The following is a 27,234-nucleotide window of genomic DNA, read 5'->3' as shown; positions in this document are numbered from 1 at the left end:
GAACGTAGTGCTGCCTCATCTCAAAACATCGTTCTCACCTTGCGCTCCTGTTTGCCACATAAGCGCTGCGTATTAAGGCTGAATGCTTAGTGCAATGCCTTTGTCACTGGCTAACCACAAATTAAGCACTAACAATGAGGTGTAATGTCAGCATTAGAGTGCTCTTTTCAACTCCTACTTTGTGGCTCATGAGCCAGCTGTTTTTCCATAAAGCCGGATCCAGCTCCATAGAGTCTCCACTGAACTGCAGTTTTTTACAGGAGCATGGATAATTGCATGAATTAAGTTTTTTTTTTTATGCACTGCAAGTAATTCACAGAGTTTTTATCGATCCTTTAACTCACGGACACAAGCGTGCATGATCCTTTTCATTCAATAAAGAGGTGTAAAGGTCGACGAAAACCTCCTGAAAGTGTATGTGTTTTCTATCCACAGTCACTAAGAAGGCTCGAAAGCTGCGTAATGCCGGTTCCATACTGGCAGCTTCGCTGCATTGCATCGGTCTTAAGCAGTCAAGCATGCGCATTGTAATGCAGTGAAGCACACCAAGAACGCAACGGGACCAATGTCACGAGTGACACTCCTGACACTCGCCGCCGCATCTCCTATCGCAATGCAAACCCAGACAGTAAATGTGCCGGAAGGCTTTCTAAGATATTTCAGACATGGCTGTGGTGATTTGAGCGCTTGTCATGCTCCGTATAAAAGATTGTAACAGCCAATTAGGTTCCCGTTTGTTAATTATATACAAGTGTACACGCACCTCAGCATAACTATGAATCTGTACCACGTAGTCGATCAGTGTTTCTGTACAGCATTTCCAAGGGTCTATATCAGTGTTTCTGTACAGCTTTGACAAGGGCCTACATACGGCTATGAAGTATTGTATGGCGACATCCACTTTTCGTACTTTGATGTTCAGGATACGAAATGTGATTCAATTCATAGAGGCGTCGGCATGGCGTAATGCTTTGCCAGTGTTGCTGAACACCTGTCACAATCATCTACGGCTATTAAAGTGCTTAGCGATGTTTAGTTTTCTTACTTTCACATACAAACTGTGGAAGTCATAAACTGTTTCTGTTGCCACAAATCTCCTGAAGTGTGCGGTATGCTCAACAACACTAATGAACCATGATGCACGATGTAATGCTTTGCAATTAAATTCCTCCGAGAACACACCTCACTTCCAAACATATCCCCCTGTGACTATCAAAATTGCGACAAAACACAACAAACTCACCTTGGACACGGCTTCTTTGTCGCGCCAACCACCCATTCTGTCGATTCTGTGCTGGCACCTCAGCTAGAGATGAACGGAGCAGACAGTGTTCTCCCCCATAGTACCTGGGCGATGGCAAATCTCAAGGACCGAAAGTCACCACATTTCTCTCTCACAACCACTGCTACTCACGCATGCGCAGAAAGAGCGGTTAAATATAATTTTAATGTGCTGGTGCCCCACGCCGCACAGTTTCCTACAATAATTGCCCGCACATTGCCTGCTCTCACCATTCTGTTTGGCAAGTGCCTTTCAGACAGCATACCGACATTCTGTGCTTGCTTGTTTAGTTTACATTCCTGTCACCGCTCTGCTGGCTCCAAGAAGTCTTTCTTGTGAACTTATAGACAGGCCATGTCAAATGGCACCAGTGCAGGTGCCCTCGCAGTCCGAATGAGCCTGACTCCGCAACTGAAGAGCCTCAACTGCCACAACAAGCTCAAATGCAGACATCATTGATGACTTGCTGGGCTGCTGTGGGTCAATTTTTGCCGCTGTTACATTTGAAGACTGCACACGTCAACAGCGCGGTGTTTTCATGTGCCGAACTGAACGATGACAAAGTAATTAAGCAAGTTCTGCCACCGTCAAACAGCGACTGATGATGATGTGCTGTGTGCTCTGGAGTCTTCACACGTGGATCTGACTGAAGCTTTTGCAGTCCTTGCATGGTCGTACAGCAACAGCACAAAACTGGCAGAGATACAAGCTTACAGGGTTGCACATAAGCAGAAGTGTGTGCAGCAATGAATCGACCACTTATTCCTTGCACAAGGGTCTTAAAACATAAATAAAATAATTTTTTTTTGGATACATTCGTTTTTTTGGACATTCGATAGTTCCGACTTACTTACGTTCCTTGTGGAAGCTGAATTGTCAATCGTTGACGTAATTAGGTATATGCAAGTACAGGGTCCATCATGAAGGTAATGCACATTTTCTGGTAAAAATAGATTTATTGACTGGACCTGTACAAATGGTTAAAATTCTTCAAAATACTCTCCCCCTGCACCAATACACTTGCGGAGACGTGTCTGCCACGCCTGGAAGCACCCTGAAAGTCCTCGACAGGAATGTCTCTGAGGAGTGCTGCAACATGCTATTGGATGTTTTCCACGTTCTCCTAATGCTTTCCTTTCAGCGCTCTCTTTAGTCGGGAAAACAAAACGTGTTGCACAGAGCTAAGTTCGGACTGTAAGGGGATGGGGGACCACCGAGGTGTTGCTCCGTGCCAGGAAGTTAGTAACGATGAAGGATGTGTGGCTGGGGGCATTGTCATGGTGGAGCTTGACTGTGTCTTTGATGTCAGCCCTCACATGCGCGACCCAGCGTTTCAATCTCTTGAGCATCTCCAAGTAAAAGGCTGAGTTGACAGTTTCTCCCCGCGGTACAAACTCAAAATGGACGATTCCTCGTGTGTCAAATAAGACAATGACCATATTTTTTTATGTGAGACGTGCTCATTCGCACTTTCTTGGGGCGGTATCAGCTATACCCAGGTATCAATTTTACACAAGTATTTGTTACCATTACAATTAAGTGACAAATCCTCCACTTTCATTTTTTTTGATGTTTTAAAGGGACACTAAAGGTTACTGTGAAGTCAAGTTAAAGGGATAAAACAATGCTCTAGAACCTCTAAGGCGTCAATATAATCGCGAACAGAGTTTTAGTTACCAAGAAATTGAGGTAAATGCATGACACGATTTGAGACTCCCCAGTGACATTCTGGTACTACTAGCCCGATGACGAAGGCACTCCTCATCATAATTTATGTCACTAGTACTCAACTACTAGTATTAAAAAGATCATTTCATTAGATCATAAGGTGGAAGCAAATGCTGCTTGTCTACTTCTATTCGATTCTAAGAAAAAAAAATAACATTTTGACGTTACCCTTGAGTAGTATGGGTGATCGAAAGGTTTCGTTTTCGCTCGACTTTGTGCCGCGCGTGCTTTAGAGTTTCAGTTGTTTCGTTATCGCATCGTGCTGTGGTGGTACTGCTGGCTCGCGAAACTTGCGTTTGGAACAAGTAGCGAGAATGCCACGTCCATGTGATGTCGTGGGATGCGCGAACGGTCCGCGGAACTTGGTCAAGGGCAGTTGCAGCGGCGAATCCAACATTACTTATCATTGTGCCAACGAGTGAACCTCTCCGTTCGAAGTGGTTAAGTGCCATACCTCTGCCACAGCGCGCTGGCAAAGAGCCGAAAAATCATGTAGTGTGCTCGCTGCGCTTTCATCCAGAGAATTAAGAGTTCAACGCCGACTTACTGAAGTCGTGTGGAGCAGGCCGCCATCGTAGTAGTTCGCAACGACGCCGGCAGTGCGAGCCTTCAGCAGCAGGTCACGTTCAACGATGCTTAAATTGCTGAAGTTGAGCCCAGCATTGCGAGCCATTGTGTCGTTGTCAGGGGCGTCCATTGCAACGAGCGTCGAAGTTGGCGTCATAAAATAAAGAACCAGCTTATCGTCACGCGCTTTCCCTTCCTCTAGCCACCATAGTTCTGCTTTCGTGCTGCTGTCAGCTCTGCCTTGGCTCTGTTTCTGGCTGCGCGTTTGCATTTTTCGCAGAAAAGCCGTAGCACTGTTTGCGGGCGCCGTTTTATTTACCGATGGCGAACGTCGCTATGAGGCCATAACGTCACCACTCCTCGATCGTAGGGCGGGCGATTTGAATTGCGCTAGAGGCATGCAGACGCTTCAGAACGAATTTTCTCTTAAAATAAGTCTCTTCTTCGCACGAAACAAGCGTTCCAAGGTTTCTGGGATTGCATTTCAACAGTCCACGTTGACTTAACATTAACCTTTAGTGTCCTTTTAAACTGGTAAGAATACCAGTCTTTTATGGCAGCTGCCGCACCATAAATGAACGCAATTCATTATTGTCTCATACCATTTTGTGTGCCACTCGCTGCTCTGCCTTTTCGATTCTGGGTCGTACTCGGACAGTCAGCATTCATCTCCGCTTACGATAGATATAAGAAAGTCCGGCTTATTCTGAATCAAATGCAACAATTATTGACAGCGCAAAACTCGAAGTTCTTTCTGTTCTTCAGTCAACACTTTCGGCACAAGCTTCGTGCAGACCTTGCACATTTGCAGATCTCTGGTCACTATCCCATGTAGCACAAATGTGGGCACATGTTGGGTGTCAGCAATTTGCTGTATGCTCAAGTGACAGTCAGAATGCAAACTTCGCACACACGATCCACATTTTCGTCGGTTCTGGTCATTGTAGGGCGTCCAGAACGGGGTTCTATGGTGATCACCTCTCGGCACGCCTTGAACACTTTGTGCCGCCTTTCTGACTGTGACCTTGAAATGCAGTCATCTTTGAAGGCCTCTTAAAACATCTGGAATGTTTCGGTTGCATTCTTCTCAAGCTTCACACAAAACTTGATAGCGTATCGCTGTTCAAGCGCATTCTCCATCGCGCCGTGTTATCCGCTCACATTGCTCGGAGTAAACAGGCGACCGGCTGTGTTGGCAGGGCAGAACCCTCGCCACATTTCCTGACTGGTATTACTGCGCTGCCATAGATAGTCGTGTCATAATAAAACCGTGTGCATTACTTTAATAATGGACCCTGTATACCAGGTATCAATTTTAGACGAGTATATGTTACCATTACAATTAAGTGACAGGTCATTCACTTTTATTTTTTGATGTTTTACAAAACTGGTAAGAATACCAGTCTTGCATGGCAGCTGCTGCACCATAAAAGAACACAATTCATCATTGTCTCATACGAGCAATTGAAACCACAGGTGTCAATTATTCAGAATGGACACAGCACAAAGAATGGTGCCTAGGGGGGTAGGACGGTGTTGTATAGAAGCACCCCAGATGGCACTAGCAGCAACCTTGCCTTACGCTCTTGCTGCCCCAAGTTTGGCCATTGTGTCCTTCTGTTTTCTCACCACACCCACCCTCTCTGTGCAAGCAGCTCCCATCTTTCCATTCCAAATAGTGTAGCTTTCTGCTTTTTTTCAGCAGCCTGTGTGCAGCCCTGGAGCTTTGTCCCAGAAGGGGTCCTGCAGAGCCTCTGGCGTGTCGTCTACTGGACGTCCCAGGCCTTGACCTGGTGAGTGGGTGTGGCCTGGTTGCTCAAAAGTGGGCCCGTTGCGGTGCACAGTGATACCGCCAGGGCACTGTACTGCTGCTGTTGTCTTCCACTCTCTTCATTATGTTGTGTTTTTGTGTGCTGTGCCCTGTGAGCGACACTGCGCTCAAATTAACTCAACAGCCAAGACAAATTAACTAACAGAGTCCCTTTTTCAAGTTTTGGACGTTATCATTAGAGCTCAAGGCATCTTTTCAGACCCAGGAAAGGTCACAGCAGTCCCGGATATGCCACCCTGTGAAAGTGCCAAATGGTTTATTGCCTCCTAGGGCTCATGAATCATAACACAACAAATTGGGCGAGTTGGTAGGTTAACATTGTTACATATACATGTATGTGCAGTGCTTAGTGAGTTTGCAAATTGGTCCAAAGCAAGGGAATAATATTCATTCCGCCTTTTTAATGTGATTGGGTCTGGGCTTTACCTATGAATTGCCATCTAACAATGAAATCCAGTTTTAAGGCGAAAGCCTTTCTAGGCTCATGATGAATTTTGTGTCAGCGAACCTGGCCACCGAAGTGTCCGCCGAAGCATCATCACGCCATATGAAGACAGATTAAAAATGAGAACTGATTGATAGTGACAATTAGTGAATGATAATGTGATAATAGAAATTGGTGGAGGTCAATAATGACTAGTAATGACTAATAATTACTAATGACTTGTAATGACTACTAATGACGGAAATTACCAATATATCTAACGATGGCTTGTAATGATCACAACAGATTACAAATGACTAAATATGCTTACTAGTGAGCAGTAATGACTAATAATGACTGAAATGACTTGTAATGATTACTAATGACTATGAAACGGCCAGTATGTCTAACAACGAATTGTAACAACTACAATTGATTAGAAATGACTAAAATGCTTAGTAATGACCATTAATGACTAATAAAGACTGAAATGACTTGTAATGACTACTGATGACTACGATATTGTCATGTGGTGGTGACGTTGAAGAACACAGTAGCAGTACTGTGAAAGACAAAACTAACTTCTATTGGGCGAACCTGTGCCCACAAAAACAGGCTAAAATTATAGCACAACGATAGCAGCGAACACGGTCGGCAATCGTCGAAAATCTGATCAGTGGGTCAAACGCGTCAGCTTTTATACAGCAGTCATCGAATGTTCCAGACTAATCGTTGGGACCTGCATGCCTTCCACAAAGTTCTACACCATTCGAGTCACGCGATGAAATCAGGTAACACGAGGTTCGGCCACAACAGACAGCGGATAGAAGCATCGATAGTTTTCCAGAAACTTCGGATACATGCAGATGTGTCCCGCGCTGTGCGATAACATTTGTTAGGCGGCGAAACGTGGTCGCCCGATAAATATAAGTACACGTGTCAATACCCCCCTTTTAAAAAGCATCGACCCGATGCTGCAAACAAAGGAAAGTAATAAAGAAAAGCACTCGTAGCAAAGAAAACAACAAAATAAAGAAGTTCGTCAGCGTCCGTAAAAGGGTTTAAGACGCACCACGTGGACCACTGCAGATCGTGCGCGGCGCCGCTGTGAATGCGAAATGCCGTCTGGCACGACCTCATAGTCCAGTGCGCCAATACGTCAAATGACCTTGTAGGGTCCGAAATATCGTCGCAGTAGTTTTTCATTGAGTCCTCGTCGGCGTATCGGGGTCCACACACAAACACGGTCGCCGGGCTGGTACTCGACAAAGCGTCGTCGAAGATTGTAGTGTCGGCTGTCGGTACCCTTCTGGTTCTTGATCCGTAGGTGGGCGAGCTGTCGAGCTTTTTCGGCGTGCTGGAAATAGGTAGCGACGTCAAGATTTTCCTCATCAGTGACGTGCTCCACCGCGCCAGCCGTCCTGAAGGGTCCTTTAAGTTAGCTAGCCAACACAACGCGTGATGGTCGCTGACCACTTTGAATGGCCTCCCATATAGGTAGAGCGGAATTTTGCTGTAGCCCAAATGATGGTGAGGCATTCCTTTCCAGTCGTAGAATAATTGCCTTCCGCTTTTCACAGCGACTGGCTAGCATAAGATATCACCCATTCAAGTCCGTCTTTCCTCTGGACTAGGACGGCACCGAGGCCTAGGCTACTGGCGTCAGTGTGGATTTCGGTATCGGCGTGCTTGTCGAAGTGCGCAAGTACGGGCGGTGACTGCATGCATCGTTTGAGTTCTCGAAATGCGTCGGCCTGCGGCATTTCCCACTTGAACTCGACGTCACATTTAGTTAGCTGTGTCAGCGGCTCAGCGATGCGTGAAAAGTTCTTTACAAATCGCCTGTAGTAGGCACACATGCCAACAAATCTACGCGCTGCCTTCTTGTCGATGGGCTGCGGGAACTTTGCGATGGCAGCTGTCTTCTGCAGGTCGGGGCGGACTCCAGATTTGCTGATGACGTGGCCTAGGAACAGAAGCTCATCGTAAGCGAAGCGGCACTTTTCTGGCTTCAGAGTGAGCCCTGATGACCTGATGGCCTCTAGTACTGTTGCAAGCCGCCTAAGGTGATCGTCGAAATTTTAGGCGAAGACAACGACGTCATCCAAGTAAACAAGACAGGTCTGCCACTTCAATCCTGCTAAAACCGTGTCCATCACGCGCTGGAACGTTGCAGGCGCCAAGCACAGTTCAAATGGCATCCCCTTGAGCTCGTAGAGGCCGTCTGGGGTGATGAAGGCGGTCTTTTTGTGGTCTCTTTCATCGACTTCTATTTGCCAATAGCCAGACTTAAGGTCCATTGACGAGAAATATTTAGCGTTGCAGAGCCGATCTAATGCGTCGTCTATCCGTGGTAGGGGGTATACATCCTTCTTTGTGATTTTGTTCAGCCGACGATAATCGACGCAGAAACGTAGGGTTTCGTCCTTTTTCTTCACCAAGACTTCAGGAGATGCCCACGGGCTTTTTGACGGCTGGATGATGTCGTCGCGCAGCATTTCGTCGACTTGGTGCCTTATAGCTTCACGTTCTCGGGTAGAAACTCAATAAGGGCTCTGGCGGAGTGGTCGAGCACACTCTTTGGTTATTATACGATGCTTTGCGACTGGTGTTTGTCGAATCCTTGATGACGTCGAAAAGCACTCTTTGTATCGTCGTAGTAGACTTCTGAGCTGTTGTTGCTTAATCATGGGGAGACTTGGATTTATGTCGAAGTCTGGCTCGGGAACTACGGTCATCGGGGTAGATGCGACAGAATCCGAGAGGACAAACGCACTGCTGGTTTCCAGAATTTCCTCAATGTATGTGATCGTTGTGCCCTTGTTGATGTGCTTGAACTCCTGGCTGAAGTTTGTCAGCAACACTTTCGCATTTCCTCCGTGCAGGCGAGCGATCCCTCTTGCGACGCAAATTTCGCGGTCGAGCAGCAGACGTTGGTCTCCTTCGATGATGCCTTCTACATCAGCAGGTGTTTCGGTGCCGACCGAAATAACAATGCTGGAGCGAGGTGGGATGCTCACTTGATCTTCGAGCACACTCAAGGCATGGTGACTGCGAGGGCTCTCTGGCGGTATCGCTTTATCTTCCGACAGCGTTATTGACTTCGACTTCAGGTCGATGATTGCGCCGTGTTGGTTCAGGAAGTCCATACCGAGAATGACATCTCGTGAACACGGTTAGAGGATAACAAAGGTGGCAGGGTAAGTCCTGTCATGAATGGTCATTCTTGCCATGCAGATTCCAGTCAGCTTGATGAGGTGTTCTCCAGCGGTCCGAATTTGAGGGCCTTCCCATGCGGTCTTAACTTTCTTCAACTAGGCGGCGATGGGTCCACTCATGACAGAGTAATCGGCTCCTGTGTCTACTAAGGCGGTGACTGTGTGGCCGTCGAGAAGCACGTCGAGGTCGGTGGTTCGTTGTTGGCGTTGCAGTTAAGTCTTGGTGTCGGATCACGGCTGCGTCGTGTTGAACTGAAGTTGGAACGTCGCGTTGTCAAGTCGTCTTTCATCGGTGTAGTCTTGGCTTCCTGACTTCGTCGGCACGGCGGCGTGTGGTTATTATGTCGTCGAGGTGGTCTCTTCGTCGTCTTCGGCGGCGGCGGAGGATCTTCGTCAGTTTGACGAACAGCAACCGCACCTCCATCGGTTGCTGCTTTTAGTTTTCCGGATAAGGGCTCGCAGAGCGGCCCCATGCTGGGCCAGTGTATGGACGGCGCTGTGGCCACAAATGGCGAGGGGACAGCGACCGGGACGGCCGTTGACGGCTCCATTGAGTAGCAGCGAGGTAGTCGGCTATGTCACGAGGGCGTTCACCTTCCCGAGGGCGCGGTGCATTGACGGCGAACCCTCGCAATCCCAGGTGACGGTATGGGCATCAGTGGTACACATGGCCGGCTTCCCCGCAGTGGTAGCAGAGCGGGCGGTGATCAGGAGCATGCCAAACGTCTGTCTTCCTCGGGTAGCTGCGCTGGGCAACGGGTGGGCATGCTGGCGGTGGCGGCGGTGGTCGACGGAATTGCAGCGTTACAGGGCCCTGGCGTTGTCGTGGAGGGGGACCTTGACGGCGGGCGACGGCGGCGTAGGTCATCGCTTCCGGCTGAAGTTGCGGTGATCGTGGTTGTACCTCAGGGACTCCAAGCGATCGCTGAACCTTTTCTTTGACGATTTCGGCGATTAGATCCACTTGGAACTGTGGCCTTGGGTAGAACTTCTGCAGCTCCTCCCGTACGACCGCTCTGATCGTCTCGCGTAGATCGTTGGTGGCCAGTGATTGAACTCCTGCGTAGTTTGCAGAGTTCATGCAGCGGTCAAATTGCCGGTTTCGCATCTCGAGTGTCTTCTCGATGCTGGTGGCCTCGCGAAGAAACTCGTCAACGGTCTTCTGTGGGCTTCGTACCATTCCGGCAAAAAGTTTGTCTTTCACACCACGCATGAGTAGGCGGACTTTCTTCTCCTCGGGCATTTCAGGGTCGGCGTGACGGAATAGATGACTCATTTCCTCCGTGAAGATTGCGGTTGTCTCATTAGGTAGCTACACCCGGGTTTCTAATAGTGCTTGGGCTCGTTCTCGGCGTACAACGCTTGCGAATTTCTGCAGGAAGCCGCTTCGGAACAGGTCCCAGGTCGTTAAGGTGGCTTCTCAGTTCCCGAACCACGTCCTGGCAGCGTCTTCTGATGCGAAGAAGACATGTCGCAGTTTGTCGTCAGTGTTCCAGCTGTTAAATGTAGCGACTCTCTCGTATGTTTGAAGCCAGCTTTCCGGGTCTTCGAAGGTTGAACCGCGGAACGTCGGAGGCTCCCTGGGCTGCTGCAGCACAATGGGGGACGCTGGGGCTGCCATTGGGGTGTACTTGGTGGCAGTCTTCCTGCTCGTCTCGGGCAAAAGACCGTGCTCCGGGGGCAGTCCTTGCAGCCTGTGGCTACCGCGCTGGTTCTTGTTGACGTTGGTGATGTCTTCTGCGTTCGGGCTTGTGTCCCGGCCTCGTGGGGGCATCTGGTACATGAACGCAGAGCACCTCCACCAGATGTCACGTTGTGGTGACGTTGAAGAACACAGTAGCAATACTGTGAAAGACAAAACTAACTTATATTGGGTGAACTTGTGCCCACAGAAAGAGGCTACACTTATAGCACAACGATAGCGGTGAACACGGTCGGCGATCGGCGAAAATTTGATCAGCGTGTCAAGCGCGTCGGCTTTTATACAGCAGTCGTCGAATGTTCCAGACGAATCGTTGGGACCCGCGTGCCTTCCACAAAGTTCTATACCATTTGCGTCACGCGATGAAATCAGATAACATAAGGTTCGGCAACAACAGACAGCGGATAGAAGCATCGATAACTTTCCAGAAACCTCGGATACATGCAGGCGCGTCCCGCGCTGTGCGATAACATTTGTTAGGCGGCGAAACGTGGTTGCCCGATAAAGATAAGTAAACGTGTCAATATGACCAACATGTCTAACAACGGCTTGGAATGACCACAATTGATTACAAATCACTAAATATGCTTAGTAGTGAGCAGTAGTGACTAATAATGACTTGTGATGCTTAGTAATGACTACGAAATGACCAATATGTCTAACGACAACTTGTAACGACTACAATTCATTACAAATGAATAAAAATGCTTAGTAATGACCAGTAATGACTAACAATGACTGAAATTGCCTCACTGTTCACCTCTTAAGAGAGATCTTAAGAGACCCTGTACCACCCACCACATTTATTGGCAGTTCAACCCTAGAATGTACAAACCCATATTGAATTACTCGTTGGTGCACTCAAACTCAGTAAAAAGAAGTGCAGCTGCATTGTGTTTAGGTTCAGCTCTCAGAGTCTTGTCATCATGTTGTCAATTTCAGTTTCTCGCGACAGCTAAGACGGCTAGAGAAACCCATTTTTTCTGAATCCACTCTCATTTCTATATGTAAAGGGCTTATAAAGAAAGGCGATTTCCCTCAATAGCAGGAGCAAAAAGAAAAAAAGAAGTTAGCCGTTATTCCATATGCACACTTTACGGAGTGTGGACTAAAGAAAATTGCTAATAAATATCAGGTACGAGTTGTCTTTTCTGGGAGAAATTAATTAAGTAGAATGTGCAGTCTGGTCAACAAACTTTGGCAGGCATCGACAACTTCATGTCGGATCAAACACATCCCACACGTGTTCAGTAGGGATGGTATCCACAATATCGCTATCGTGCACAAAGTGCACTATAGGCAGACTAGACGGTGCTTTAATGTTCATCTTGCAGAGCACCACACTGCTGTCAGGAATTCTGCGATGTCAAATCTGGCTACACATTGCAGGTGCTGCTAATACAACCCCCTGGTTCACTGAGCCACAGTGCTGTTCAAAAATGGAAATCAAACAAGCGGAGAGATAGTCGAGGCATATCACATGCACATAGATTCTGCCTTATGTGTTAGCCAAACGTCTATTTCACTGCATCAGTAAGGGACCGAATTTTTAAATAGCTTGTTTTCTTGGCACCCTTACATATCTGGTATGCATGACATGACCTAAGTGTTTTTAACTATTTGTAAATGTGTCATCTATTCCTTGTCATTTGTATTTTTGCGCTGCACATATATGTAAAAATCATCAGTCATATCGGACATTCCCTCATACAGATCTCAGAGACAAGTTCTCAAATTCATGCACTGCCTTGCAAATACTTGCATTGGATGTGGTGCCCCATTCAGAACTCAGAAAACCTGAAGCATTTGCTGTGTTTTAAGTGGAACGGTACAGTTCGGCATACAAGGCCATGGTTTCTATAATGCAAGCTCTTTTGGCTGCCAGAGCAACTCTCTAATGAGCGCCACACAGTTGCTTTCGCTTCAAGGTGGTTTACGCCAACAGGACAATGTTACAGCCTAACCCAGTGCTCCCACACTTGTGCCAAATACGCCCAATTGTGTCAAATGAGATTTCCTGCACCATCCTGATAAAAAAAGAAACACGATTTTTCACCTGAGTGCACCAAAATTAGCAACTGTGTAATATGTCTGTGGCTGCAGTGGTCTGCAGACGTGGTAAGCAGCTTAACAAATCGAACTTCACATTATCTATACATCACCAACTGATACTTCCGGCTCACCAGTGACCACCTAAGAGTCCAAATAATTGGAAGCCCAATATATCCAAATTTGCCAGAAAACAAGTGACTTTATTCTACGAGGGACTAAAAAAAGTGCCACATTGTCGGATTACCATATTCGGGGATACTATGGAGATATGTTGGCCTTCTCCGGATTTTGCATCACTAATGTCCGATGCGTCGGTGTCTACGGGCAATGGCATTCGTGGCACTGTGCTGCCAGGAATGCTATTGTCTGTCGACGTGTTTGGTGCCAGTCGTGCAAAATGCTGAAAATAGAAAGTATCCCTAAAATGAATCGTCCAAAAATAAAGCCCAAGTTTGTTAACGTGTTGCTGAGCGCACGTACGCTTGCCTACGATCTGGTCAGTCCGCATCTCTATCGTTGTCATGCTGTCGCCACAAATAGATGAAAGTACAATCAGTATATGCACCGAAACTTTGATCCCTAACAACATAACAGGACCATGATTTTGTAGTGGTGCAGTGGGACATATTAACTGCATCTTTGATGCTAATAATCTTGTGCACTAACTGAAGTGTCACTTTCGTGGCTGCTAAATATACTGGCCTATACTATTTGTTGTTTTACTTACTGCTTTTCTTTTGAATGTTTGGTTGACTTTTTGTTGTATTCTATACATTTGAAGGCCCCTTCTGCTTGAACCACATGCAGTATCCTGGTGTTAGCAGCGAAAAATGTAGACTGGACACAAGACGAGAAGACGACACTACAAGTGCTGACTTTCAACAACGTTTATTTGAAAGAAATACGGCTTCTTATAGGACAGACAGCTGAGCTAGTTGGTAAGGATTCATTATGCAAAAAAGAGAGTGCCAATTGAACACAACATTCGTGTTGTCCACTTCTCTTGTGTCCTGTCTGCACGCCTCACCTCTTTTTTGCATAATGCTTCTTATACCTTTGCCCACACGTGTCACAGACCGGGCATCACATATCATGTGAAACACGCACTTTTTTGCACTCAAGATAATGATTGTACGTGCCAAAGTTCTTTTTTTTTTGTTAATAACAAGGCCAGCATGCTAACACATTGGTAACATTGGTCAAGTATATAGGGCAAACTGGGAGATGCACAAACACAAGACTAAAAGAACATTAAGCTAACATTGAGCAGGTAAACAGGAATCTAGGTACCACGTCAGGGATTGCCCCCTCTAAAGCTTGCGCTGCAGAATTCAGACTCTGTGAGGTGCTGAAAAACATAATGACCAGCTGGTTCGGGAGATCAGGTTCAGGAGCTGGTTCGGGTGAGGCAGCCGAGATTGCCAGACTTTTTCATTTCATTTCATTTTATTACCTTAAAGGTCCCAATAAATGGAGCGTTGCATAAGGGGTGGCAAGAATAAAAATACATAGTCACAATAACAGGAAGTTTTTTACATTTTCGACGAACTTCGATGGGCACATAATGACAGCAACGTTTTTAGGAAGGCCGTTCCAGCCTACAGCTGTGCAAGGAAAAAAAGAATTTAAAAACATGACAGTGCTTGAGCGTGGACGGGCAACTCGTAGCTGATGGTTGGTGCGGTGAGATATGCGTGTAGGGGGAAGGATATAAGGTGCGATGCACATAGGGCTATGAAAGAATTTGTGAAATAAAGATAGGCTGGCAGTGCGACGACGGAGCAATAAGGGGGATGATGCGGATGCAGTTTTTAAGGAGGAAACGCTGATATCAAAGGAATATGACGAGTGGATGAATCGAGCTGTGCGATTTTGTACATATTCAAGATCATTAATTAGGTGCGCTGGATTAGGATTCCAAATAGGCGATGCAAATTCTAGTTTTGACCTGACAAATTTGTAGGCTAATAATTTTACTTGTTGAGCAGCATGATATAGATGGCATTTTAGAAATCCTAACGTCTTGTTCGCGGATGATATTAGCAGGATGCATTGTTGGGCAAGTTGGTTCATTCTCTTTGGAAAAATTTGATGATATTATGTTAGTAACATGAGAATTCCAGGAAAGATCGCTCGAAAGTGTTACTCCTAAATACTTGTACGAATGAACTAGTTCTACTGGAACTTCAGAGATTACGTAAGGAAATATGAGAGAATTACGGCGACGATGAATGGACAAACATTTCCGCTTACGTAGGTTAAGTTCCATTAGCCACTCGTTCCACCAGTCCTGGACAGCATTAAGATAACTTTGAAGAGAAGATTGGTCAGCATTGGAAGTAATAGCACGATATATCACACAATCATCCGCGAACATACGTATGGTAGATGTTACATTTAACGGTAAATCATTTATGTATGTTACGAAAAGTAGCGGGCCGAGCACGTATCCCTGCGGGACGTCTGATGTTACAGACTGAATTAGAATTCGTATTATTAATGGTGACGAATTGTGAATGATTAGTCAAGAATTCTTCAATCGACTTGAGTATATTTCGAATCTGTTACAGTGCGTGGGAAGAAGGAAAACTTAATGAGGTTAGTTTGGGTTTATAAGGTGTTAAAGAATCAGCGTGACGATGCCGTGTTTGGTGCACTGTAAGTGGTTTAACATGAGCCTATGGGTGGAGGGACAAACAGTTGTTTTTAAGCAAAAAAAGAAATTTCAGTCGTATTTTTCTGCGTAGTTGTAGCGTTTGAATATTACGTTGATTCATTAGGCTAGTAGGAGAGTCACTCAGTCAATATTTAGAAAAAATAACCCTGGCAGCAGTACGTTGACCCATCTTTAAAGCGTTAATGTTAATTTTCTGATAGGGATCCCACACAATGCATGCATATTCTAGTTCCTGTCGGATGAGTGTAGTGTAAGCCTCTAACCTAGTACCAGAGGGAGCGTGCTTTAGTTTGTGCCTGAGGAGACAAAGCTTCCTGAAAGACGAGTTACATGCGTTAGAAATGTGGCTGTTCCAGCTGAGGTCACTGGTTATTGTGATTCCAAGATGTTTATATTGGCTGACTTTGGTCAGCGGCTCAAAGTCGAGGGTATAGACAAACAACATTTTATTATTATTTTTTGTTATGGACATGTAAACAGTTCTTTCTCTGTTAAATTTCATGCCCCACCTACTGCACCAGGAAAGAATGTTTTGAAGGTCAGAGTTAAGCATTAATTGATCTTCATGGCAAGTAACCTCGTTAAACAACACACAATCGTCAGCAAATAATCGAACTTGAACAGGATGAAAAATTTAGTGAGTGATGTCATTTATGTATATCAGAAATAGTAAAGGTCCTAGCACGCTACCTTGAGGTACTCCAGAGGTTACTGAAAGTTTGTTAGAAGAGTAATTATCAATTGAAACGAACTGCTTGGGATTAGACAGATAAGCTGCCACCCAGTTAATGATATAGACTGGAAGGTCTATAGACTGTAGTTTTTCTATAAGTTTATTGTGAGGAACAAGGTCAAACGCTTTCTTAAAGTTGTGGGAGATATGGGATTCTCCTCCGTACTCTTGGGACAAAGGAACGACAACACAGTAGTGCAAACAATCACAAGGGCATTTATTGCACCTTTCATAGATCAATGCCTGCTAGCCGAGTTGCTATCCCCAAAACATGCCGATGGGCGCACGACAAATCTAGAAGTCCGACTTACCGCGACCGCATTGCGAGCGAATATGTTCGCCCCATGCTGGATCCCCAACGCCTGGTCGTTCGCGTGTACGGTCACGCCAACGGTGTCCAAGGCGGCCACGCGAGACGGTCTCGCAGAAGCATCGTCGGTGCACGCGCGGGCGGCACGTCCGTCCCGCTCGCTTCCCGAACCCAAAGAGACCAAGCGCCTTCCCTTTCGGCGCCCGAGTAACCCCGCAGCAGCGCGACACTCGCGCCCTCTCCCGCACTGCGCCTCAACCACTCCGACCGCCGCGGGCGCCAGGCCACACGGCGGGCGAAGCCGCCCTGCAGGAGACGAGCTATGCGGGAAAGCTAGATCTCAGGTGAGGCGTGAGAGTCACGCATCCCAACAAAGTCTAAAAATAGTCTAAAAATTTGGCTTTACTTGTCAAAAGCACTTGGAAAGTTGTGAATAATTGTGCTTAATTGTGTCACAGTAGAGAAACCCTTCCAGAAGCCATGCTGATAAGGAGACAGTACGTTGTTGTCACTTAGGAATTTGGTTATTTCATTAGCTATAATATGTTCAATTAACTTGCAACATGATGAAGTTAATGATGTCTGACGATAACTAGTTCCTAGGTTTTGTCACCTTTCTTTCGGTATGGGAACAACATGTGCAGCTAGCCAGTCTGTAGGAAGATTAGCCGAAGATAATGAGCAACGGAAGAGGGGCTAACGCTTTAGAATATCTGCACAGAAAAGCGTTCAGTATGTTGTCTGGTCCTGGAGATGATTTAGCTTTGAGGTTCAGCAGCATCAACACTACGCCCGGATGCGAAACAACACCAGAGGTCGAGTTACATGACATGCGGGTAAGGTTTATACCACCATCGAAATTTGAAAAAACACTCTGAAAATACTGTCGACTCCCTATAATTCGAAGCCACTTAATTGGAATTTTCGGGTAATTATAAGTGAAGTGCTGGTCCCGTCAATTTTGCATGTAATCCTATGGAAGGAATCGCTCGATAATTCGAAGTCCTCATCCAGTAATATTGTTTATATGGAAGTTTATTTTCAGCCAGGATCCTTGAGGTGACCGTCATTCTTTGGTAGAATGTGCAATCTTTTCAAGTGCTGCTACAGCTCCGTGTTCCGCGTTGGTGTCTTCGCCACCGCACCCGTCCGCAACGCCGCCCTTCTTGGAGCGGCGCGATTATTCATTGCTACTGTTTTTTTTTATTTGTACATGGTTTGTACATGGTACATTTGTACATGGTGGTACATGGTTGTACATGGTATTTGTACATGGTTTTGTATTTTGTACAGTGAAAGTTTTTTGTATTTGCTTGGTGGCTCGCGGACGCTCCTGTGCACGAGGCTTCAGCGACTTCGGTTGTAGCTAAGTACTCTTTTATCTTTATGAGCTAGTGTTTTGAAGTTTTTTCTTTTGCATGGAGTAGGGGCACAAATTTTGAAATCTTGGTAGGAGTAGTAAACGTACCGGCTTTGTCTGGGTCTGGCGGCTCCCTCGTTAGGCCTAGGTGGTAGGAGGGACCTATTTGATAGGCTTATTTAATTCTTTCAGCTAGCTCTTCGGATTCTTACATAGAGTAGGGAGTGATAATTCTTTATTTTTGTTTGGGATAGCGGTCGAGGTCGGCTTTGCATAAGTGATTTGGCGAACTTGCTCATTGGGCCTAGGGACGTAGGCCTAGCGATGAAATCGAAGAACGTGAAGGCCGCGGGGGACGGGGAGCAAGTGCAGTGCGACGAGTGCCTGCGATGGTGCTTCCTCTACGAGACTAAATTCCAGAATTTTGCAGACGCGGAGGGGTCTATCTTCACGTGCAGGTCGTGCGAGGGCGTCAGGGAAGCCGTCCAAAAACTGGAAGGGAATTGAGCAGCTAAGTTCGAAGAGCTTAAGGCAAACCTGAAGGAGGAGTAGGAGAAGCGGGTAGCACTGCAGGCGAAAGTTGAAAATTTCGTCAAGGTGGAGGCGGCCCAGGCTGCGCAGTTAGTAAGGACTGTGGCCAAGCTTGAGGAAGTGAAAGAAAGGAGCGCGGAACTGAAAAAGTGGCTCGACGCGCTTCAGACGCGAGCAGCGGAGAATGTCGTGTCAGGACACCAAAGTGGTTGCAAAGCCTCAGAAAGTAGGGTAGACCCTACAGGCGAAGTGGGAGGCAGGGAGCTAAAGCAAGCGGTCGCCAGCTTGCTGCTGGTGAATCGGCGTTGCTATAGTGAAGCAGCGGAACACGCCCCGAGTGAGGTGACGCTGCAGCCACAGGAAGCTGGAAAGAGCGGCACCTACCTTGAGGTCGCCACGCGGAAAAAGCAGGAGCCCAGGGGACAATGCCCTTTGTCGAGTCCGAATCACGCGGAAAAGGACACAGGGAAGCAGGGAGAGGTAGGAGAGAGTGAAAGGGTGATTATCGCTGGCGACTCAAACATGGCTGGGTGCTCAAAAGCAATTGTGGAGAGGGTGAAAAGCGACAAAAGAGTGGCGGTAGGGACATTTCCAGGGCGGACACTGAGTTCTGTCATGGAGCGAGCAAAAGAAAAGCTCACGGAAAATGCCCACGTGCGCAACCTCGTCGTAGTAGCAGGTGGGCTAAATGACGTCCTAAACAGGAAAGGGCCAGGACTAGCCCAGCGCTTGGCGAAGGGGGTGGACGACTTGCGCGAGCTATCCCCTCAGGTGCAGATCGTGGTGTGCACGGTGCCGGAGGTGCCTGTGCGTGACAGTCACGTACAAAGAGCCGTAATGGCTGCCAATGAGGCAATATGGAAAATGAGCTGACAGAAGGGCTTCGAGGTTGTCGAAGTAAACAGGGAAGTGAGAAGTTGTGGTGGTTTTAAACGAGATGGGATCCACTTCAATTACAGGCTAGCACGAGAAGTGGGCTGGCGACTTGGGGGTCGCGCTGTTGCTTTTTTAGGGAGCCTGCGGGCGCTCAAGAGGTCAGAGTAGGTAGTAATGAAGAAGGTCCTCTAGGGGAACATCAGAAGAGCATCGCCGTCGATAACAGAAAAAGGAGGAAAGCAAGAACAAGAGCTCGCCATGCAATAGGCTACATAAACATGCAGGGTGGCAGAAGAAAGGAAAAGTGGGCAGAGATTGAGGAGCAGTTACATAGAGAACAAATAGGGGTGTGTGCGGTTACAGAAACGCACCTTAGAGACTCAGAAGAGCCGCCAGTTATTGAGAATTATGTATGGGAAAGGTGCAACTGAACTAAGTCGGAAAGAAAGGGAGGGGGAGTCGGAATGCTCATCCATCAGGGAGCCAAATGGAAAAGAGTAAAGTCACAATGTCAAGAGCATCTTTGGTTATCAGGTACAATGAGTGGGAAAGAAACTTGGCAGGGAGTTACGTATTTGTGGACCGGAAAAAATTGCACAGAGAAGAATAAAGAGTTAGTGGAATGCATAAGCACTGATATTAAGGGTTTCGGGAGTGGTGCTGAGATTGTCATGTTAGGTGACATGAATGCCCACATACAGCATTTAGATGGCTATACCGACAATAACGGGAAGTCAGTGCTAGACCTTTGCGAGCAACATAACCTCGTGATCGTGAATACAGGGCCTAAGTGTGAAGGACAGATCACGTGGGAAGTGGGAAACCGGCAATCGACCATTGATTACTGTCTGATGACAGAAGGAATTCATGATAAGTTGAGAGAAATGGTCATCGATGAAGGGTTTAGCAGCATAGGGAGTGACCGTAAACGCATCATTTTGAAAATGGGATATGTAGTTGGGAAAGAGAGCAAGAAAAGCACAATGGCCAGTCCAAATTTGAACGCTGAACAAATAGCAAATATAGTCACTAGAGTTGAGGAAGAACTTAGCAAGTGGCCAAGTAAGGAGTGGGAATATGGTGAGCTTCTAAGTGTAATAACGACAGAAATACGGAAAGAGAAACAACAGGTTCGTTGGAAAGAAAAAAAGAAACCGGAAAGCTGGTGGAACAAGGAGATACGAGAAGCGATCCCCGAACGACAAAAAGCATCTCGAGAGCACAGGCAGGCAAAGAAGGCGCAGTTGCCACAGGATGAAGTAACTAGTAAATGGGAAATATACCGGGAGAAAAAGTCTATGGTTCAAATACTGGTGCAAGCAAAATTAAAAGGTGAAAGTGAACGTTGGTTGTCAGAAATACGTGAGAAAAAGAAGGCCGCACCTAGAATATTTTGGAATCACATAAAATTATTAGGCAGGAAGGCAACAACAATACAACAACATATCCTAGACGAAGATGAAAACAGACTGGAAGGAGAAGCAGCAATAAATTACATCCAAAAAGTAACAGCCGAATCTTTCCAAGGCAAGGACAAGGTTGTATTTGAAGAAAAAAAGAGCATGAAAGAGACCCAAGGGGGAAAGGAGCTAGTGCTGACAAATTTAGACTGGAAGAAAGCGGAAGAGAAAATTCCTAAGCGCACAGCCACAGGGCTAGACGAGGTTCCCGTTAGGCTGATAAATGAACTGGGACCAAAAAGTAAGGAAACTCTGGTGAAAGCAGTGGAAAAAAACTTTAAAAGATAGACGAAAACCCGACAGTTGGCGACAAAGTAGAGTGAACTTAATTTATAAAGGTAAGGGGGAGAAAGACAGAATTCACTCGTATAGACCGTTGACCATTACATCGGTAATATACAGGCTAGCAGTGCAGGCAATCAAAGTAAAGCTTCAAGCATGGACAGAGAATAATGGCATTTTGGAAGAGCTTCAGAATGGCTTTAGAATAGGTAGGCATTTGGATGATAACTTGTTTGTTCTTACTCAGTGTATTGAAATATCAAAAGCAGAAAGCAGACCGTTGTATGTGGCCTTTTTGGACACTACAGGAGCCTACGACAACGTAGACCGCAACATTTTGTGGGATATTCTGAAAGGGGAAGGCTTAGGTAACGATTGTCTGCAGCTTTTGAGAAAGATTTACCTAGAAAATACCGTTTGCGTTGAATGGAAAGGGATGAGGAGCGCGGAGAAAGTTCATATCAACAAGGGACTGAGGCAGGGGTGCCCTTTATCCCCGCTGCTGTTTATGATGTACATGGTGAGGATGGAGAGGGCGCTGGAAGGAAGTAATATCGGGTTTAATCTCTCATACAAACAGGCAGGTACAGTAATAGAGCAGCAACTCCCAGGTTTATTTTATGCGGACGACATTGTGTTGCTCGCTAACAAGCAAAGTGATTTGCAACGTCTGGCTAATATCTGTGGACAGGAAGGCAACAATTTAGGTTTGAAATTTAGTGTTAGAAAATCAGGTGTTATGGTATTCAATGTAAGCAGTGAACAGACAGTGGAGATACAGGGCCAAGAAATACCTCGGATAATAGAATATAAATACCTTGGTGTATGGATAAACGAAGGCAATGGATATATAGAAACACAGGAAAAAACCATAACAGTCAAGGGGAAGAGAAATGCAGCCATAATGAAGCACAGAGCGCTATGGGGATACAATAGGTACGAGGTCCTCCGAGGTATGTGGAAAGGGGTAATGGTTCCAGGACTTACTTTTGGAAATGCAGTTCTTTGCTTTAAATCAGGGGTACAATCAGGGCTCGACGGGAACCAAAGGTCAGTGGGTCACCTCGCATTGGGCGTTCACGGGAAGACTACAAATGAAGCTGTGCAGGGGGATATGGGCTGGACTAGTTTTGAAGTGAGGGAAGCTCGCAGCAAAATTGAGTATGAAGAACAGCTGAGGAATATGGAAGAAAGTAAACGGGCTGGGAGAGTCTTCAGGTATCTGTACAGGCAAAACATCAATTCACAGTGGAGGAAAAGAACTAGGAAGTTTACCAGCAAGTATGCGGCTTGTGGGGTGGGCAACACAGCAACAAAGAAGGTCAAGCGGAAAGTCAGAGAGGCTAAATTAATCTCATGGGTGGCGGCAATGGAAAAGAAACCTGCCATGAGTAACTACTTAAGAGGAAAAAACGAAATCAGGAAAGAAACCATTTATGATAACTCAAGGGAAGCTCATTACTTTTCGAAGCGAGATCGGGGTGCCTTAGAACACACACCTATAAAGCGAAATATAAGAAGGAAGAAGAAGCATGTGCTTGCTGCGGTAAAGCTAGGGAAACGACAGAGCATATTTTATTAGAATGTGAAGACGCCTACCCAGCGGTTGATTTAGGCACCACTGGCCTCCTTGAAGCCCTTGGGTTCAGCGGGAGCGGTGGTAAAGCAAACAGGTCCGCAATAGACATTAGTAAGAGGCGATCGGAGGATTGGTGGAAGAAAAGTAGGGAAACGACAAAAGACGGAGACGTACAAAAGCACAGTTCGCAATAGCAGATCAGAAAATTTTGGCGTGGTAGTTCATAGTGTTTTTTTTTTTTTTTTTTTTTTCATTGGTTAACCTAGACCTAGGTGGGATATTAGGCAGCATAGTAGCAAGAGCTTGGTGGCGCAACCCACCGCCCCGTTCCAAAGGGGACGCTCATAACATCCATCCTTCCATCCGAGACGTGTGTTGGTTGAGGGCCTTTGTGCATGTTGCTCGTTGGCTAGGTTGTTCCGCAGGTGATCCTACGCTTCGGAATTGACTCTACATAGTCGCACAGTTGATAGCCATGGCAAACCGTGGCTCTTATTGCACGCTCGACCTGGCAATGAAAGTCGACGTGTTGAAGAAAGTTGAGAATGGAAGTGCCGCTAAACAAGACATAGCGCGGAAATACGGGATCAAGCCGAACACACTCTCAAACTACATCAAGAACAAGCGCACAATAATGGATGCACTTGAGAACGACAAGTTCAAGACGTGTCGGAAGCGAATGCGCACCGGCGCTTACCCAGAGTTGGAGAAGGCTCTGCTGGTTTGGATTAGGGAGGCCCGGAGCAACAAACTTCCTCTCAGCGGAGACATCGTTGCGATGAAGGCCTGAACGCTTGCAACAATGTTGGGGATCGATGACTTCGTTTCGTCAGATGGATGGCTGACGCGCTTTAAAGATCGCCATGACCTGGTCTTTAAGAGCGTGTGTGGTGAAAAAGCGTCCGTTAACCAGGAAAAATGCGCCACATGGAAAGACGGAAAGCTGCGTGAATATCTTGGTGAATACAGACCGGAAGACATCTTCAACGCAGATGAGACTGCACTCTTCTATCGGCTTCTACCAGAGAATACCCTGACATTCAAGGACGACGACTGTGCTGTGGGCAAACGCAGCAAGGAGAGGAGGGTGTCGGTGCTGATCACGGCAAACATGACTGGCACGGAACGATGTCGCTTACTTGTGATAGGGAAAGCCGCCAAGCCGAGGTGTTTTAAAGGCATAAAGACGGTGCCTGTGGACTGCGAGTCGAACAAGAGAGCGTGGATGACGGCCGAAATCTTCAAGAACTGGGTAACGAAATTGGACCGCAAGTTTGCTTCTTCGAACCGCAAGGTGTTGTTCCTTGTGGATCACTGCAGTGCTCACGTGAATGTGCCAGCCTTAAGTGCAATACGCCTCGCATTTGTGCCTGCAAACACAACAGCTGTATTGCAGCCAATGGACCAAGGCATCATCAAGAATGTTAAGGTCCTGTACAGGCGGCACCTCCTTGAGCGCGTGATTTTGTGCATGAATAATTCCGCAAAATACGAGGTGAGCCTGCTCAGTGCCATTCACATGTTAGCGCGAGCATGGGATCGTGTGAAGCAAGAAACAATCGCAAACTGCTTCAGGGCTTGCGGTTTTGTGACAGCTTCTTCGGAGGAAGCGTCAACAAGCGAGGTTGACAGCACTGATTTTGGTGATGCTCTCGGGGACGTCAATTTTGAAGATTACGTCGCCGTAGACAAGGTGGTCGAAACGTGGGGTGCACTAACGGATAAAGAGATTGTGGAGATTATTCGGCCCCAGGAAAGCCACTATGAAGTTGAGGACGAGCCGCCACCTAAGGCTGCCGATGCAGCTGTGGGCCTTGCTCTCGCGGAGCGCTTCCTTGCCGCTGAAGGTAATGCGGAAGAAGCGTTCCGCCACATTTACAGCCTGCAGAACTTGCTTTCAGCAGTGCGATTCGGCAAGAAGAAACAGAGCAAGATGATCGACTCTTTTTCTTAGGGAAAATACTCGATTTCGCTACCAATAAAGTGCTGTTTTTGTGCTTTGTGCTTAACTGGAAGTTCGTTTAATTCGAAGTTTTTTGCGGTCCCCGTGAACTTCGTATTAACGGGAGTCGACTGTAATTATTGAAGTGCTTCGCGATACATTGTTTTTCGGCAACGACATGGCCCTCATGAACAATTTGGTCAATTGACTTGGTTTTTGTGTTTAGAAAAGCCCAAAATTTTTGGGGTGCCGTTCGAATGAAATTTGGCAATGTATGGTGAAAATACCAGAGCTTAGTTTGCCGTACTTCTTTGTTTAGTTTATTTTGGATTTCGTGAATTGAAACACGTGAGGCGGCACATCGTTGTCTTAAGCGCTTAACTTTTCTTTTAAGGTGCAAAATCTCTCTCGTTATGCAGGGAGTAGTCTTGGAAGTTTTTTAGTTTTATTAGGAATAAGGTTGCTAAGGCAGTGAGTGATAATTTCTTTAAGTTTATCCCAAAGCACAGTAGCGTTGTTACTGTGAGGGTTATCAAGGCATTGTCCAAGATAATCCAAGACACTTTCGTCTCTGGCATGAGAAAAATATTTAACAGTGGTTGTTTTACATATTTTGGTGTTAAGCACTTCCAAAAAACAAGAAAAATATACCAGACGGTGATCAGAAATTCCAGGTTCAACCGAAACAATAAAGTTTTCTAATGAACGACTTACGAAAACGAGGTCAGGTATGGTTGCCTACGTACCATAGGTGCGCGTTGGCTGTCTCACAACCTGTTGTAGATTGTGAGACAGAATGATGTCATGCAAGTAACCTAAGTGTGCATTAATCCCGGTGCAGAGAAACCTGTTCTCCCAATCAATATCTGGTAGGTTAAAGTCACCTATAAGTAGTGTTTTATCGCTTGTGAATGAAACCATGTGTTCAAAAAGATCACGAATTCATGGGGCGAGTCAGGTGCTCGATAAACTGCAAAAAGCAAAAATGATTTACCCCAGAAAGTAAGCTTTATTTATTTATTTATTTATTTGTTTATTTATTTATAGATACTGCAACCTTTTACAAGATCTTAGCAGGGTGGGAACATGCAAGTGCATTCATACAAATATACAGTTCAAGCAATCATGCCTACGCTTGAATTCAACGTGGCAAAAGAACAGAATGCATGAAAAAAGGAGCAAATAAACTGTGTACGGCCGAGTCATGAATGCAGTTTCGCCTGAAAACGGTATAAAGAATTTAGTGTAACGACTTCAACGTTGTTACAGATTCCAAGTTAGTTATTGGCCTGACATAACAGAGTAGCGGACATACCGTATTTACTTGCATAATGATCGCACTCGCACGATGATCGCAACCCTGAATTTTGTCGTCAAAATTCGATTTTTAAAATTTCCTGTGTAATGATCGCACCCCGAACTTGCTGCAGCGATATGTCGTGTGCCAAGTCTACCTAATAATGATCGCGCTTACCATCTGTCGAATTCTACGCAAACAACTCTTCAAGACAAACCAAGTGGTCTGCACACACCAAACATTCTTAAGTAGGTGCCCCATTTCATTACTTTCATCACTTTCCGCACTTCCATGACAAATAAAGGTACAACCAAACTTTCCTTTATTATGTGTAGGCTTTATGATGGTTGTGGTCAACAACAACAAAAAAGGTGCCTTCCTATTCTTCTTATCTGCACTCGTGGGCACGCAACAAATCGCAAGCAGCAACGATAGTAGCGACGTTTACACTGATACGTTAGAAGTGCACTCTATTCATACGCCGACGCTTGTAACACACCTAAGATATTCGCCCACCCTTAGCTGAAATGTGCCTTATTAGGATATTAGTGAAGACAGATTCTGCAGTTTCCACAGCATGCCTGCCATGTGTTTCTAGGTCACTGGCAGCTAAGTGCGCCCATCTGTTTCTGTCCCCTTTAGTGGACATGGCTACGTTATTGCCACAAACTTGCCGATATTAACGATATTATTCATTACTGATACAGAAGAAACTGTTTCAATGCACGTAATGTACTCACAAGAAGAAAAAAAAATCACGTTCGGCTTGCTCCGCCGACCGCCATTTTTGTTTTGGTGTCCCACACCAGACACAGCAGCAACCGCCTATTTGTTGACCTGTTGTCATCCCGAAGCAAACGTGGGATGAAAAAAAATCATTATGCGGGAAATTTAACCCGCGTAATGATCGCACATATGAATTTGCGTCAATTGTATTGACAAAAAAATTCGATCATCATGCGAGTAAATACGATAGTTTCTTTTACCAAAACTGCTACCCCGCCCCCTCTAGTACACCTGTCACGGTGATATGCTTGAAAAGATGGAGGAAACTCAACAGCATCTTCAATATTGTCAGGCAATCATGTTTCTGTTATCACAACTACATGGTTATTGTAACCCACGATAGTTGCCTCAAGGCTTTCCGATTTATTAACGACACTGCGGGCGTTGACGTTTAAAATTCTCGGTTCTTTAGCACCAGGAGAAGTGTCAGCGGAAAAGCAAGTCAATCATTTTTCAAAGTATTTACATGGCGGTCAGTTTTTATCCTCAAGTTCTTGCTGTCATCCCATGTGAAAAGCTCATTGTTAACATGCATCTTATCATTAATTAAGCGAACTTTCTTTCCTTGTTCTCTTTCACTTTTAGCACTATCCCACA

At 46.0% G+C, this 27,234-nt stretch overlaps 1 protein-coding gene and 1 pseudogene across 3 annotated transcripts in view; both read left to right on the top strand.

The window, feature by feature from the left end:
- LOC126529762 (G-protein coupled receptor-associated protein LMBRD2B) overlaps positions 1-27,234 on the top strand; it is a 342,033-nt gene that overhangs the window by 94,543 nt on the left and 220,256 nt on the right. For 2 of the 3 annotated variants that reach the window (XM_072284303.1, XM_050177265.3), the window contains exon 4: positions 5,280-5,370. In XM_072284303.1, the coding sequence (XP_072140404.1) occupies positions 5,280-5,370 (91 nt within the window). The remainder of the gene's footprint in view (positions 1-5,279; positions 5,371-27,234) is intronic. The other variant, XM_050177266.2, reaches the window with a different exon arrangement.
- Positions 21,600-24,566, top strand: LOC140213192 (tigger transposable element-derived protein 4-like; annotated as a pseudogene).

Source organism: Dermacentor andersoni, chromosome 9 (genome assembly GCF_023375885.2).
Source record: "Dermacentor andersoni chromosome 9, qqDerAnde1_hic_scaffold, whole genome shotgun sequence".
Taxonomy (NCBI): domain Eukaryota; kingdom Metazoa; phylum Arthropoda; class Arachnida; order Ixodida; family Ixodidae; genus Dermacentor; species Dermacentor andersoni.
Note: the sequence above shows the minus strand (reverse complement) of the source record. Positions and strands in the feature narration are given on the sequence as shown.